The sequence below is a fragment of the Amblyraja radiata genome, chromosome X (genome assembly GCF_010909765.2).
Source record: "Amblyraja radiata isolate CabotCenter1 chromosome X, sAmbRad1.1.pri, whole genome shotgun sequence".
NCBI classification, from domain to species: Eukaryota; Metazoa; Chordata; class Chondrichthyes; order Rajiformes; family Rajidae; genus Amblyraja; species Amblyraja radiata.
The window spans coordinates 11,238,095-11,255,595 of NC_045999.1; the positions used below are offsets into that span (position 1 = coordinate 11,238,095).

The window sequence follows — 17,501 nt, forward strand, 5'->3', positions numbered from 1 at the left end:
CCTCGTATACCTATAAAAGTATGATCGTGTGTGTGTGTGTGTGTGTGTGTGTCTGTATTCATTGTATGTTCCTCAAAACGCTACGCGTTAATGCTTAAATGTTTACATATTCTTACTCACATTTTTCCCCCCCGTGACCTCATCACGTTCACTTCAGATTTCATGCTCCATTTCAAGTTATTCGCGATTAAAGTAAAAAAAAAGCCAAAAACTGCTTCTCACCGAGCATTTTTCAAGCCGCTACAAATGATGATGTCAATGCAACTCACAGTGCACCAATCACAATTGGCTCTCAAGCTGCCGAATGCCACAATTACATCACAATGGGACGTTGCCAATGGCAACAGCTGAAGGAGAGGTTGCCAAAGCAGGCCCTGTCAGGGGGGGGGGGGGGGGGCAACAAATGCCATTTGGCATGAGCCTCATGTCTGTCTGCTTCAAAGGGATCTTGATTTGGGGGCCTCTAAAATTGGGTGGTCTCTGCTTGATCTTGGTTTGGGGGCCTCTAAAATTGAAATTGGCCTTGGCCTCAGTTCATCTATGAGAGGGCCTGGCCCAAAGCTGCCATAGTGAGAGGGAGAGAATATCTGAAAGGGCTGCTCCTTAATTCCTGGTTGTATTTTAGTACCACGATCCTGGTGTCTGGACACAAGACGGAGTGGGGAGGGCCGATCGGGGGTAGATCTCCCTGTCGGTTTGCTCCTGGGCCTGGCCAAGATGCCCATTCGCATGTCCCCCCCCCCACCTCACACCCCCCCACCACCTCACACCCCCCCCCCCCCCCCCCCACCACCACCCCCCCCCCCCCCCCACCCCCTCTGGCATTGAAGATGGTAGAAACTAGGCAGCAAAATTACTAAATGAAGTGAGAGAAAATCACAGCCAGTGAAAGGTTAGCATCTGACTCCAATTATAAATCGTACATGTGGCAGAGCCAAAAGAAATTCAAAATAGAATTCAGCAATTTCTGATAAAATCATGGGGCTCCACACAAGCCATAGATCATCTACTAAGCTTTTCTACAGCACTCAAATGCCCAGATTTGGCAGCACCAACAACTATAGTCATGAGGAATAGTACACTGAAAACTATAGAGAAAAAGATCATGGATTGTGATACTTGCACTCATTTAGGTGTAAGGTGGCATAATGATATTTAAAAAAAGAACTGCAGATGCTGGTTAATACACATAACAACACAAAGTTGAGAGGGAGAAGATTAAATCAGATGTAGACACAAAATGCTGGAGTGACTCAGCGGGACAGGCAGCATCTCTGGAGAGAAGGAATGGGTGAAGATTTGGACCCGAAACGTCACCCATTCCTTCTCTCTAGAGATGCCGCCTGTCCTGCTGAGTTACCCCAGCATTTTGTGTCCGCCTTCGATTTAAACCAGCATCTGCAGTTCCTTCTTAAACATGAAATCATATGTGTCGGTATTACTGTTGAGTAATGGTAACTACAAAGGCATGATGGAGTCACTGGCTAAAGATGATTGGAAAGGTACCCTCGCAGGAATGATGGTGGAGCAGCAATGGCAGGAGATTCTGGGAGTAATTCGGAGGACAAGGGATCTTTTAATCCCAAAGAGGAAGAAAGATTCTAATGGGAGAATGAGACGACCATGTCTGACAAGTGAAATCAAAGACAGCATAACACTAAAAGAGAAGGCACATAATTCTGCAAAAATTAGTAGGAAGCTCGAGGATTGGGAAGCTTTTGAAACCAACAGAAGGTAAATAAAAAAGCATTACGGGGAGAAAAGATTAAATATGAAGGCAAGCTAGCCAATAATATAAGAGGACAGCAAAAGTTTCTTCAGATACATAAAGAGTAAAATAGAGGCAAGAGTGGACATTGGACCACTCAAAAATGACCCTGAAGAAGTAATAAAGGGGAGTAAAGAAATGGGCAGTGGACAGTGGAATTGAATATTTTTTTGCATCACTCTTCACAGCTGAGTGGTGGAAGTTAGTGGAGTTATTATTACCAAGCAGAAGGTGCCTTGGAAGCTGAAAGATCTGAATGTGGATGTTACCTAGACCAGATGGACTACACCTCAGCGTTCTGAAAGAGATTGCTTTAAAGATTGTGGAGGCATTGGTGGTGATCTTTCAAGAATCACAAGAGTCAGGAGAGTCACTGGAAAATTACACATTTTACTTCATTGTTGGAGCAAAGGCAAAAGAGGGAAACTATAGGCCGGTTAGCCTGACTTCAGTGGTAGCTAAGATTTTTACTAAGGATGAAGTTTACAAGTACTTAGAAGCACATGAAAAAATAGGCCAAAGTTAACATGGTTTGTGCAGGGGAGATGTTGCCTGACAAATCTGATGGAGTTCTTTGAGGAAGTAAATAGCACGATAGACAAAGGAGAGTCAGTGGATGTTGTTTACCTGGATTTTCAGAAGGCTTTTGATAAGGCTCTTTCAGCTGCATATGAGGCTGCTAAACAAGATGAGAGCCCACGGTATTAGAGGAAAGATACTAGCATGGATGGTTGGTTGAAAAGCAGAAGGCAAAGAGTGGGAATAAAGGTTTGTTTTTTCTAGTTAGCTGCCAGTGACTAGTGGTGTTCCGCAGGGGTCGGTGTTGGAGCCGCTACTCTTCACGTTGTATATCAATGATTTAGATGACGGAATTGAAGTCTTGAGGCTATGTTTGTGGATGATACGAAGACAGGTGGAAGGTCAGGTAATGTACAGGAAGCATGGATTTTGCAGATGGACTTGGACAGGGGAGAATGGGCAAAATAAATGGCAGATGGTATACAGCGTAACAAAGTGTGCAGTCATGCACTTTGGAAGTCGGAAATAAAGGCATAGACTATTTTCTAAAAGGGGAGAGGATTCTGAAATTGGAGGTACAAGGGGACTCGGGTGTGCCAGTGCTGGATTCGCAAAAGGTTAATTTGCAAATTGAATCGGTAGTAAGGAAGGCAAATGCAATGTTAGCATTCATTTCGAGAGGACTAAAATACAAAAATAGGGATGTAATGCTGAAGCTTTACAAGGCACTTGTAAGACTGCATTTAGAGTATTGTGAGTAATTTTAGCTCCATATCAGATGAGAGATGTGCTGGCATTGGAGAACATCCAGAGGAGGTTTACTAGATGATCCCAGGGATGATTGGGGTAAAGTATGATGAGCGTTTGATGGCACTGGGCCTATACTTACTGGAATTTAGAAGGATGAGGGGGGACCTCTTTGAAGCTTACTGAATAGTGAAAGGCCTGAATAGAATGGATGTGGAGAGGATGTTTCCACTAGTGGGAAAGTCTAGGACCAGAGAGCACAGCCTCAGAATAAAGCAGCGTAGCTTTAGAAAAGAGATGTTGAGGAATTTATTTAGTTAGTAGGTGGGGAATTTGTACAGGCCAAGTCATTGGGTATTTTTAAAGAAGAGATTGACAGATTCTTGATTAGGAAGGATGTCAAATGTTATGGGGAGAAGGCAGGAGAATGGGGTTAAGAGGGAAAGATAGATCAGCCATGATTGAATAGCGGAGTAGACTCAATGGGTGATTGGCTTAGTTCTGCTCCTATGACTTATGAAGTTATGATTTTCAGTGTGGAATAGGTCTTCGCCTGGACATTGAGGACAACTCCCTCGCTCTTCTTCAAAACAGTATATCAATATTTTTTTTAATGTAACTTAAAGGGCGGGCCATACATTGGTTTCAAGTCATCCTTAAAATGGCATTTTTGGCGATGCAATACTCCAGTGGTGTTTAAGACTTCAAAGAGTAAATACCCAACCAAGTAATGGCTGACATACAGTTTGGAAGATGGGAAGCACAGCTGAATTAAGGCAAGATTGGATTTGAGTGATGTAATGGAGGAAGTGCTAGAAACTAGTATCTGTTCCACTTAAGGACAGAATCCCAGATGTGTCAAACTAAAAACTCTTTCAACTTGTTTTTGTGCAGCTGTCCATTATATTTCCAAATTCAAACAAAGAAACAATGAATCCAAAGGAAATCAAACCAATGAATGCAAGACAGAGAAACAAAAGAAGGGCAATAGGGAAACCATGACTGCCAAAAATTTGAAAAAGGAAAAATGTTTTAATAAAGTACATATGAAACGTCCACTCTCAGAGGGCAGCCCTCAATAAAAACACTGATACTGAGCCTCTTATTTATAAAAGTTGTGGCTATCCCTGGACTAATCTAATGCCAATCATTATTTTAGTTGTTAAACACTGGAACATCACCATAAAAAATGTGAAAGTATAATGAAAACCTTATTGTCAGGAACAAATACAGCTGGAGCAGAGACCATGGGTTACTTTGCAAGCCTTGAGGGATTGTGTCCATATAAAAACAAGCAGTCTCACTCCATAGATGAGCACAAATATCCAGGCTGAAAGAGTCGAGGAGGCCCAGGTCAGAATGGGAATGGAAGACGGAATTAAACTGTTTAGCAACATGAAGATCAGGTAGGTACAGGTGGACTAAGCTAAGGTATTCAGCGAAACGATCGCCGAGCCTGTGCTTGGACCTGTCGATGTATAAGAGTCCACATCTTGAACAACGGGGAGTTTGGGTGGGAAGGTGGGAAAAAATGTTAACCAGGGTGGGAAGAAGTGTGGTCCAGATAGCTGTGGGAGTCAGTAGGTTTATAATAGATGATTTATTATAACAATGAACCATTCTACATTTCCTTGCTCCGCATCTGCTTTGATCTGCCATTTTCACACCTTGCCCTTCCATATCTATAGTTTCCCTTTCGCCTGACTCCAGTCTGAAGAAGGGTCTCGAGCCAAACCATCACTTATTCCTTCTCTCCAGAGATGCAGCCTGTATCGCTGAGTTACTCTAATATATTAATTTTCAAAACTAAAACTAAATTATAGCAGAACGCTATAAAACTCATAATACACCCCACAGTCCTTGATCACTAGAGGAATGCAGCTTAACAATGTGTATATTAGCCAAATTGTTGATATACTGTGCCAGAACGAAGATGCACAATCTACCTTTGTAACATATTCAAACTCCTATGCAAGGAAAATGTACAAATGTATTTTAGCCATGGGAATTTTGGAAGTTAAAACTATAAATGATTCCTACTTGAGGCATCAAAAATATAAAGTTAGCATGCAGGTGCATCAAGTAATTAAGAAGGCAAATGACATGCTGACATGTTGATAGGGACTAGAACAAATATAGAGAAGTATTATTACAATTGTACAAAGTGTTGGTGAGGCTGCATCTCAAGTACTGTGCACAAACAAGGTCCCTCATTTAAGAGCGAATAGACTAGAATAGAGGCTGTCCAGAATAGTTTCACCAGGCTAATGCTTGGGATGAGAGAGCTGACCTGTTGTGAACAGCTAAGAAAGTCAGATCTGTATTTTCTGAAGGCAAGAAGAATGATGGGTAATCTTATCGAAATATATAAGATACTAAGAGGGCATCACTGGGTAGATGTTATGTTTCCACTTGTGGGAAAGCCTTGAATGAAGAGCCATAATTAAATGACAGGGACCGGACATTTCAAACTGAGATGGATATGAATCTTCAGTGTCCGCTACCTCAAAGGTTTTTGGAGGCTAGGATACTGGAGGTATCTTTTTTTGAAAGATTGGGCAATTGAAGGCTTTGTGGAACTAACACACATGAGGTGTTGAGACCTGGGACAGATCAGCCATCACCATATTGAATGGCAGGGAAGGCTTGACAAGCCAGATGGCTCTTTTCCTATTTTCTTGCTGTTTCTAGTGCTCTTCCTTCCTCACGTTCATATTGTGGATTTCAAAATGCTGGCATGCCTTAGAATTATGGGATTGCAATCAGAAATACTTTCAAATGTTACAATTGGCCAATGATGGGCACATGAGGATTATTCTTACAGAGTTAAAGAGTCATACAGCACAGAAACAGGCCCTTTGGTCCGACTTGTCCAAGCTAACCATTCAATTTTAGGCAGTGTTAGTTGATGCCTACTGATGTATTATTGGGATGTCCCTTAAATCTTCTGTAGTTTGATGTGGTCTATGTAGCAATTGGTACCCATGGTGTTTATATTGAAAACCATTTTTGTTTTGCTGTGCTTTTAAGCTACTGTACGTTGATTTTTCCCCATTGTTTAAGGATTAGAAAAGTGCACAATTCCTATGAACACATTTACAGAACCACCGGCATGTGAAGTTATAGTGATCATATTCCAGTATGACATTTATGCTTTATGCTTATTTCTTATTACTGAGCAGTAATTTTAAACCTTCAAAAGCAGCAGCAATGCTTCCCACTCAAAAAAGATTTTAAATTCTGCTTTGTTATTTTCCGTAGCTCCTCCAATGATGAATTTTTAATGAAAAAAACCTTACAATTTCTTGCACCTAACCAAAGTTTGAATAAAAAAACAATTGATAGCAAATGGCTAAATCACTTGGCATTTAATACATTATCTTATTTTTTTCCTTGATTAAAACCAAAATGTTAATTGGACAAAAAAAGACACAAGGGTCAGGCAGCAGATAAGACACTAAAAGCTGGAGGAACTTAGCAGGTCAGGCAGCATCTGTAGAGAACATGGATTGTTGATGTTTCAGGTCAGGACACTTCTTTGGAATTTCAGAATATACCAAATTGAAAATTATTTGTTCTGATGATTATTTGCTTCAGAAGATACTGGTCTATTGCATATAATTCTTACATATAAATATAGGAAATAGTAGTCCATAATAATCCATTCAACCTTCAAACCTGCTTTGCTATTCAATGTGAATCTGGCTGATCATTTAAATTCAGAATCCTGTTCCTGGTTTTTCCTCATATTCCTTGATTTAATTAGCCATTAATACTACGCATAACTTCTTTCTGAACACATTTACGGTTTGGCTTCAACAGACTTCTGTGGTAGAGAATTCCACAAACTGACATTCTTTGGCTAAAGAAATGTCTCTACATTTCAGTCCCAAGCAGCTTATGCCCTGCGTATGACCCCTGGTTTTGGACTTTCACTGGAAACATCTTTCCAGCATCTAGCCTGTCCAGTTCCATCAGAATTTTATTAGCTTCAATGACTTCTCGCAGTCTTCTAAACTCTAGGAATCAAATCTCTTTTAATATGTTAGTCTGGCCAGCCCACAAATCAACCTTGTGAACCTTCACTGCAATCCCTCCACTGCAATGACATCCCCCTTTAAATAATACAAAAACTAAGCATATTAATCGTTGCTGTTTCACTGAGGTCCTATACAACTGTAGTAAGACATTCCTGCTCTAATGCTCAATTACTTTTACAATGAAGGCCAACATACTATTTAACTTCTGAACCACCTACTGCACCTGCACACCTATTTTCAACATTTGTTGCATAACGATAGCTCTCTTGTTGTTTGGATAAAAATCTGCTATCCTGCATTTGCAACCAAAATGGATAATCTGACATTATAATGTAACTGCCATGTATATGCCAATCACTCTGGAGCTTCTCTGCATTCTCCCTAGAGTGCCTGCTCCCACCAGACTTTATGTTGTTCTCAAACATGGATTATTACATTTAATTCCCTCAAATAACGAATGTATATTCTGAAAACTGGAGTTCATGCACCGAATCCTATGGTAACACACGACTCACTGCGTGCCACTTGGGTGCCGGGGGGGGGGGGGGGGGGGGGGGGGACCATTTATCCCTACACATGTTTTCCCGTGTGCCAACCAGCTCTCTGTCCACATCAGTACATTATCCTCAATCTAACTTTCTACAAACTTGCATATTAGTTTCTAACGTGGGGCATGTCAAAAGCTTCCTGAAAGCTCAAAGCTGTTACATCTGTTGATTCTTCCCAATCCACTCTATTGGTTACGTTCTCAAAAAAGTTCAGTAAATCTGTCAAACAAGATCTCTATTTTGTAAATCCATGCTGATTGAACAGATCCATTCACTGTTTTCCAAATGTTCTGCTATTGCAAGTTTAATAGAAGCAAACATTTTACTCACAACCAACGTCGAGCCACCTTGTCTATAATTCTATCTTCTCTCTCTTCCGCTTTTTTTAAACAGTGGGGTAGCTACCCACCAATCCAATGGAACTGATGTAGAGATTAAAGAATGGAAAATGACTACTAATGCATCCACTATTTCTCGATCAACTTCGCTCAGTAATCTGGGAATGCAGCCTATTTGGGGATTTTTCCAGTTAAGTGGAACTATGTACTCGGCCCAATCATACTCAGCTGTTTTCTCAGCTATCCTACTTGTATTATGATCTTCGAAGTGGGGGTGCGGGGTTGGGAGTGGAGATGTTTGCTGATAATTACACAATGTCCAATCCCATCTGTAATTCCTCAGCCAATGAAGTAGTCCTTCTCTGTGTGCAAGTCGTCAACATTCAGATATCTGCTGATATGTAGCAAATAACATTATGCCAGGGAATTACCATATACAACTGAATAAAATTATCTTACATATGTGTAGGAAGGAACTGCAGATGCTGGTTTAGACCAAAGATAGACACAACATGCTGGAGTAACTCAGCAAGTCAGACAGCATCTCCGGAGGAAAGGAATAGGTGACAATTGACAAGGAATAGACCACTACCCAACAAGGTAGTGGGTTAACATCTATCCATGACATCTAAGGGGCATTACAATTGGTATGAACTGCATCATCAATATTCTGGGTTATCATTGACTGTAAACTCAACTGGCCCAGGCACACAAATATTGAGGCTACAAAAGCAGTCTGTCTTATGGGTGAGTGGTGGAATATTGCGTTGGGCGAACGGGTGATGGGGGTAATTGGCTCCGGGAGGCGCCTGTCTCTGGGGTGAAGCCGCGTTCAGGGACCAGCCCTCCCGTGTGACGCAGCGCCTCACCCACCCCGTGTTAGGGGACGGGGCCCAACGGGTCCCACTTGTTCTAGTATACTATTAAAAGTCTCGTATAGTTTATCTGTCTGTGAGATCAAAGAACTACGCCAAAACGGAACACAACAGCGCGAACATTTTTGCAGAATGTTACTCATCTTTTTCCCATGGTCGTTAGTATCAAGTTTCTTCACATTTGATGTTATATTTCACGTTATTGATATTTAACGTTTCAAATGAACCAACTTTGACAATAACAACTGCCTGTGAGAGTGAGACTTTTCCAGAAGCTTCCAGTGATGATGTCACAATGCCATCTCACAGTCGTCCAATCACAATTTATTCTAATTTACACAAGCTGCCGTAAAGATTCCGAAAACCGAAAATGACATCACAATAGGATCTCTGCTGCTAATTTCTATTATAAGGAGAGGGACGTAGTGGGAGAGATTTACAAATTTAAAGTGACATTTAAAAGGTGGATTTCTTCAAATCTGCACTGGCAGTTAGGCAGTTATGATGTCACAATGCCCTACCGGTTACAATATTTCAATCCCAGAACACCGAGTCCTTCACAGCAAATGTCCTTCAGGGAAAGAATCTGCCAGCCTAACCCAGCACAGCAAAGTTAATGATTAGATTTGGATAACAAAAGATGGCCCTATCAATGGCACCTACATCACATTAAATCTTAGTGCAATTGCCAAACTCGCAGAACTGGGTCTCTGCGCATCCCTCTGCAATTGGATCCTCGACTTCCTAATTCACAGACCACAGTCTGTTCGTATTGGTGGAAATGTGTCAGCCTCGATAACAATCAGCACGGGAGCACCTCACGGCTGCGTGCTCAGTCCCCTGCTGTACTCACTCTATACTCATGACTGCGTAGCCGGTCACAGTGCGAACTCCATCATCAAGTTCGCTGACGACACCACTGTTGTGGGACGTATCACTGATGGGGATGAGTCAGAGTACAGAAGAGAGATCGAGCAACTGTCCATATGGTGCCAGCACAATAACCTGGCCCTCAGCACCAGCAAAACCAAGGAACTGATTGTGGACTTCGGAAGGAGTAGGATGGGGACCCACAGTCCCGTTTATATCAATGGTTCGATGGTTGAAAGGGTCAATAGCTTCAAATTCCTGGGCATGCACATCTCTGAAGATCTTTCCTGGTCTGAGAACACTGATGCAATTATCAAGAAAGCTCATCAGCGCCTCTACTTCCTGAGAAGATTACGGAGAGTCGGCTTGTCAAGGAGGACTCTCTCTAACTTCTACAGGTGCACAGTAGAGAGCATGCTGACCGGTTGCATTGTGGCCTGGTTCGGCAAATTGAGCGCCCTGCAGAGGAAAAGACTACAAAAAGTAGTAAACACTGCCCAGTCCATCATCGGCTCTGACCTTCCTTCCATCGAGGGGATGTATCGCAGTCGCTGCCTCAAAAAGGCTGGCAGTATCATCAGAGACCCACACCATCCTGGCCACACACTCATCTCCCTGCTACCTCCAGGTAGAAGGTACAGGAGCCTGAAGACTGCAACAACCAGGTTCAGGAATAGCTACTTCCCCACAGCCACCAGGCTATTAAACCTGGCTCGGACAAAACTCTGATTATTGGTGGCCCATTATCTGCTATTTGCACTTTATCAGTTTATTTGTTTATGTGTGTATATATTTATATTGTGGTACATGGACACACTGATCTGTTTTGTAGTAAATGCCTACTATGTTCTGTGTGCTAAGCAAAGCAAGAATTTCATTGTCCTATCAGGGACACATGACAATAAACTCACTTGGACTTGGACAATTGCTATATTTTTAAAGTTTAAAATGACCTGCACAGTTGGGGGCTCTGGGTGAGTGGTGGAATATTGCATTGGGAACGGGTTGCGTTGGAGGAACGGGTGAGTGGTGGAATCTTACATTGAGGAACGGGTTGCGTTGGGAGAACCAGGCATCCCGTGTGACAGGGACCCATTGGGTGAGTGGGGGAATCTTACGTTGGGGAACGGGTTGCATTGGGGGACTAGGCCTTCCTTGGGGGCTTTGGGTGGGTGGTGGATTATTGCGTTGGGGGAACGGGTTACGTTGGTGGAATGGCTGAGTGTTGGAAACGGGTTGCGTTGGGGCAACGGGTGAGTGGTGGATAATTGCATTGGGGGACAGGGCCCAACGCGTCCCACTTGGTCTAGTATATATTACTAAAACTCTCATTTTGTTTGTTAGTGAGTCTGTCTGTGAATCATGCCCTGAATTACTCCAAAACGGTACACGATAGCACTACAATGTTTAGACCACCTTACTCACACTTGTCTTGTGGTGTGTTTTTTTATCAAGTTTCATTCAGATTGATGTTATATTTTCCAAGTTATTCACTTTCAACTTTACAAAATCCAGTTTGTGAAAAATGTCTTCCTTTTTAAAAAATAATCAAACACTTTTTTTTATAATCAAAAAATGTATTCACTTATTAAAAAATAATAATTACACTACTATAAAACAAGCCAGAACCCACCACCATAATACAATACAAACATATATCCATAATAAACTACTATACAATTATGATACAATCCTTATTGAGGATACATTCAACACCCTGCGGAGCCCAGCGGTCGCGGAACTCCCTCAGGGTACCCATGGACAGGGCGTATTGCCATCCATCTGCACACTTTTTTTTTTAATCAAAAATATTTATTCAAATATTAAAATTGTATTTACAATACAATAAAACAAAACACCACCATAATACAAGATGAACAAATATGCTAATAAACTGCTAAACAACTATATTACAATCCTTGTCAAGGATACATTCAACCCCCCTCGGTGCCCAGCGGTCGTGGAACTCCCTCAGGGTGCCCGTAGACAGGGCGTATTCCCTTTCCATCCGCACCCGGGCACGGACGTACCCCCGGAAAAGGGGCAGGCAGCTGGCTCGGGTAGATCCCTCCACCGTCTGGCGCCGTGAATCGCGGATGGCCAGCTTGGCCAGGCCCAGGAGCAACCCAACCAGGACATCTTCAGCCCTACCCTCTCCCCTACGCACAAGGTGTCCAAAGATGAGGATGGTTGGTGAAAAATGCAGCCAGAAGGCAAGGAGCAGCCCCTTTAGATATTCAAACAGTGGCTGCAGCCTCACGCACTCCATGTACACGTGGTACACAGTCTCTTCCAGCCCGCAAAAGTGGCAGGCGGCTGGCGAGTCTGTGAACCGCGAGAGAAACAGGTTGCAGGGAACACCTCGGTGCAATACCCTCCACCCCAGGTCCCCAATGTCCATCTGCACACTGGCAGTTACAGCTATGACGTCACAACACTGAGTCCTGCCAGCAACTTTTTAGTTTAAAAACAAGGAGGCTGGTGAGGAGGGGGAGGGAGTGCTGGGGGAAGCAGGGGAATTGCAATTGGATCATCGTTTAAAGTCCTGGCAGCAAGTGATTGGTAGGCCGAAGAGGAGGGGGGGTGGAGTGCTGGGGATTAAGGGGAAATGGCAGGCCCCTGCGCAGTTGGGGCTATGGGTGAGTGGTGGAATATTGTTTGGGGGAACTGGTTGCATTGGGGGAATGGGTGAGTATTGGAATATTGCTTTGGTGGAACGGTTGTGTTGGGGGATCAGGCCTCCCATGTGACAGGAACCCAACGAGTCCCACTTGGTCTTATTACTAAAGCTCTCATCTTGTTTGTTAGTCATTCTGTCTCTGTCTGTGAGTCATGTCCTGAATTACGCCAAAATGGTACATGATAGCACTATAATTTTTGGACCACCTTACAATTGTCTTGTGGTGTGTTTTTTATCACGTTTCGTTCAGATTGACGTTATATTTTACAAGTTATTCACATTTTTAACTTTACAAAATCCAGTTTGAGAAAAATCGTAGTGGCAGTAAGCAGCTATGACGTCACAATGAGATCACATTTACATTAAAAAAACTCGCTAACCGCAAGCGCGCTGGATACAGACACGGTCACAGACTGGGCCCAGAGCCGTGCTCCTACGTCCATCTACCGCGGCTCAAGACCACAGCCTCGAAAAGTGATTGACCGACTTTCAGTTATTTTAAATTCCGCACACGCGACCAGCCACGAGATAGTGGAGGAAGAGGGAGAGGCAACCAGCCGCGGGAGAGGGGAGGGAGAGGGAGAAGCCTCCCCGCAGGCCCGGAGCCGCAGCCTTAAAAAGTGACGGACTGACTTAGTTATTTTAAAATGCCGCGCATGCGGTCCGGTGGCGCAAGAGGAGGGAGAGGTAACCAGCCGCACGAGGAGGAAGGGAGAGGCAACCAGCTGCGGGAAGGGGGAAGGAGAGGCAACCAGCCGTGGGGAGGGGGGGAGGGAGAGGGAGAAGCCTCTCCGCGGACCCAGACCAACAGCCCCCCGAATCCCTGCAGCGGCTGGAATCACAGCGTAGTCACAGGCGGCTGGACACAGACATGGACACAGACAGCGGCTGGACACAGACAGTTATTTTAAAATAACTGAAAGTCAGTCAGTCCCTTTTTTTGTAACATTGTTGTAAGGAGAAGGACGGAGTGGGGGAGGAAACGAGAGGATTGTTGTTTAATGTTATTTAAACAGATAGAGGGAAAGGAGGGGAGAGAGTTATGGAGGGAGGGAGGGAGTGACTAAGGGTAGGGGAAAGGAGAGGGAGGGAGAAGTGAGGGAGTGGGGAAAGGGAGGACAGGGGAAAGAAGATGGAGGGTGAAGAGGAGCAGGAGGGAGTACTGGGGATAGGCATGAGACAGGAAAAAAAAATGAAAAAAGAGGAAGAAAGATGGGGGTCCAGGGAGCATTGCCCCGGTAGGATTTTTTTGTGATAATTGTACCTTGAAATGACACAGTTTTCTTGCCTGTTTACTGTAATTTCTCGCGGGGTCTTCCCCACTCACACTCACAGGAACCCCCCCACCCTTACCTTTGCTCACACACACAGGGACCCACTCACTGCTCACAGGAAACCCCCCACCTTTGCTCACTCACAGGGAACCCCTCACTGCTCACACTCACAGGGAACCTCTCACAGCTCACACTCACAGGGACATTCCCTCACCTTTACTCGCACTCAGAGACTCCCCACTCTGCGCACCAGGGCTCACACACTCTACTTTCTTTAAAACGCTTATTGACACCGACAAGGCCCCGGCCCTGCAGCCACGCCCCGCCCTTTCCCAGCCCAGTTCCCACTCTTGCGCTGCCCTCCCCCAGAGCCGCCGCTAACTGCGCTCTCGGCCCCGGCACCTCGCTCCACCAGGCCTCGCCTTGTCCCAGCCCCGGACGTCTCCCTCCTCCAATCACCGCTCTCTATCCTCAATCCTGCCCCCCCCCCCCACTTCCACCTCTGACCGACGCCTCCCTCCTCCAATCATCGCACTGAATCATCATATCCTGCCCCAATGTCTGCTGACCGACGTCCCTCTCGTCCAATCAACGCCCCCGATCATCAGTCCCACCCCCACTGTCTCGCAGAAAGCCATTTAGAGATTTCGATTTTTTTTAGAAATCTGCGGGTCCACGGAGAAATCTCATGCCTGTGGGGATGAGGGGAAATGAGCCGTGCCTGCGCAGTTGGGGGCTATTGGTGAGTGGTGGAATTTTGCGTTTGAGGAACGGGTTGCGTTGGGGGAACAGGTGAGTGGTGGAATAGTGGGCTGGGGGAACAGGGCCCAACGCTCCCACTTGGTCTAGTAAGAAATAAATGTTGGCCTTCCCAGCAATGCTCAGATCCCCAAAAAAGTTAACAAGAAAATTTAAGAAAATGTTTTTCTTTGTTCATTATATATTTCATCAGCACTGGAAAACAAAACCAAAACAGGAATGATTCAAGTTCCAGAATGGAATAGGTGAAAAGGCAAAGAGTATCTGTGATTGAGTGCAGACCAAAGGTAAGATGGAAGAGAAAATAACAGAAACCTACTGAAACAGAAAGATACAGCCCCGTCTGTGGACAGCGATCTGAAATTGTACACTTCATAAACTGTCCCAAGTACGGCAATATGCCCATACGAAAGATGAGGTACTTTTCTTCACACTTTCGTTGGGCAAAGTTGAAGCAATCTAGAAAGCTGAAAACAGAGGCCAGAACACAAATGGGGCAGAGAATTAAAGTAACGGGTGACTGGAAGCGCCCTATGAACTTCAGTCATCCAATCTGTGTTTGTTTTCTGCAAAGCCGACACTTCATGGTTTTTGTTCTAAATATGTAAAACAGTGGTTTTTAACATTAAAATCAATATGTTTTAGAATATATGTATTGATCCACAACTTACCTTCACATTTTTGCGTTTCTTCACTAAATCTATGTCCAGCTGGGCATTTGCATTCAAAGGATCCCACGGTATTTATGCAATTTCCCCCATGACAGCTCCCTGGGATAGCTTGGCATTCATCCACATCTACCAAAGAAAGTAAAAATATTTAATTGAATTGTCCTGCAGTGTTCACCAATCATGCTATTGCAGTATTACTTACCACCAAATTTATTTATCTTTAATGCTCGACACAAAAAAATTAAGTTACGAACTGAAGCTGTTGAATTTTCTGTGCACCCCCTCCCTTCCCCGCGGAAGTGTACAGCACGAGATACAATCGTTCATACTCATAACACAATGTACTTCCTAGTATTGAAACAAGTGTTTTTTTTCAGATTGTGGCTAATACCAAAAGGAAAACTGATTGAAAAAGATTATATTTCAACATAATCTAAAGTTTTGAAATTTAAAGAAAGGGATTTCACCACTAAGTGAAAGTCAGTCCTCTTTTAATTTCTTCCCACATTGCTGTGATTGAGACAAATGGAGCTCGCAAATGGAAATAACTTCAAGCAACAGTTAATCTCACCAATGGATTTGACTGAATTATCTTTGAATCTCAATCATTTTCTTTTAGAGATTGTTGCTTCTGAGTCAAAACAATTACTTTTTAACTTTAATTTTATTTTGAAGTCTCGTGACGAGACTACGTGAAGAGCCAGCCAGTTCGTATGCACATCAATACGTCGTCGCATGGAGCGAGATACGGATGCATTCAGAAATGCTCCGTCAGAGCTTTAACGGTGAAGGTAAGTTTTTTTTTTGCAGGAACGGCACTTCTTGTTTCAACGTGGGTATGATTTCCAAAAATGGACAAAGCAAGAAACAAGAAGAGATGTGCCATTGAAAATTCAGTGGGGAATGACGACAACGAGCGAGGTCGGTGGCCGTTGCTATCGAGCTCAGAGACGCTAACAGCGGGCTCGGAGTAGCTGGCAGGCGCGACCTGCTCAGCAACCTCCGCTAAAGCTCCGAAAGGGAGCAGCTTGTCAAGCGGGGCTCGGAGACGTGAACAGGCGCGGCCTGCACAGTAACCTCCGTGAAAGCTCCGAAAAGGAGTAGCTTGTCAACCCAGGCTTGGAAACGCTGGCAGGTGTGGCCTGCACAGCAACGTCCGCGAAAGCTCCGAAAAGGAGCAGCTTACGGACCTGGGCTCGGAGACGCTGGCAGGGTGGCCTGCACAGCAACCTCTGCAAAAGCTCTGAAGATGAGCAGCTTCTCGACCCCAGGCTCGGGGAAGACCAAGTCGGAACTGGCTGTCCAAAAGGACAATACTGGCCAGGGAGGCACTGCCTCAACATCTAAGGTTGATGGTATCAGCCAACTCACAAGAGTGGGGATAAGTGAGTGAGAAGCTGGTGATGGGGAGGTACACTGCGCTGATACAGGCAGTTCAATTCAGATATCTGAGGATATCTCCCACTCAGGGGCTGGGAGTATGAGGATTCCCTCAACAAATGGATAATACCTTTCAGCTCACGACTGTAAAAGAGTTGTCGGCACTTGGGATTAAAATTTACCATCCCTTCGGGGATAGGTGAACCAGTAGAGGCAGATCTGGCAAGTAGCATTATATACTTGACTTCACATCTGCTGAATGAGGAGAACATGCAGGAGAATGCTGAAAAGTATGTTAATCCTGATAACTGCCAGACTCGTGATGTACCGAAGGTTAACATCACCATCTGGGCCATTCTGATTGGTTAAACGAAGTCTAAAGATCTAAAACTCCAGCAAGTTCAGAGAGCTCTCACAAGAGGGATTTTGGTGTTTGTGAGGTTGGTGGATGGAACACAATGTTCTGAAGTGCAGTAAGACACCTTAGCACTGCTGTGTAAAGATATCATCCCGACCAAGTTAGTGGCTGAAACCGCTATACTGGTTGGCGCACCAGGCCTACACAACTAAGACAGAGCCAGAGGCCTTTTTTAGGCACAGGTTCATAGCACTCACCATGGAGACAGCCCATGCCGCACACTGTCTCAACCACAGCAGGCCACGATGTCAGAGCCAGAGGGAAGGGACAGAACAAAAACCAGTGTCAGCAGATGCTGTCAATCAACCACCTAATCACATTAGATAGGTGAGTGTTATTCCTACAGCTGCATGAAATGAACGGAGGATATTCAAGTTGGCGGTATAATGAGGCTGTGCTAAAGTAAGTGGGGAAAGATAACCACTGGCCCTTTCATTTTACTAGCCATCTATATTACTAAAACTCTGTTCTTGACCGGTTTTGGCTTTCTGTGCTGTGGTTTCCGAGAGTACGCCGCCACCTACGGCCGTCATTTTTGGCCACCTCGCTCAGAGCCCCCCTCCGCCGCATGTGTGCCGAGGATTTTTCCCGTCGATGAAAATTGACAGAGATAT

General features: G+C 44.3%; 1 protein-coding gene across 1 annotated transcript in view; it reads right to left on the reverse strand.

The window, feature by feature from the left end:
- fbn1 (fibrillin 1) overlaps positions 1-17,501 on the reverse strand; it is a 326,717-nt gene that overhangs the window by 236,748 nt on the left and 72,468 nt on the right. Inside the window, exon 7 of the mRNA XM_033014876.1 lies at positions 15,090-15,215. Within this exon, the coding sequence (XP_032870767.1) occupies positions 15,090-15,215 (126 nt within the window). The remainder of the gene's footprint in view (positions 1-15,089; positions 15,216-17,501) is intronic.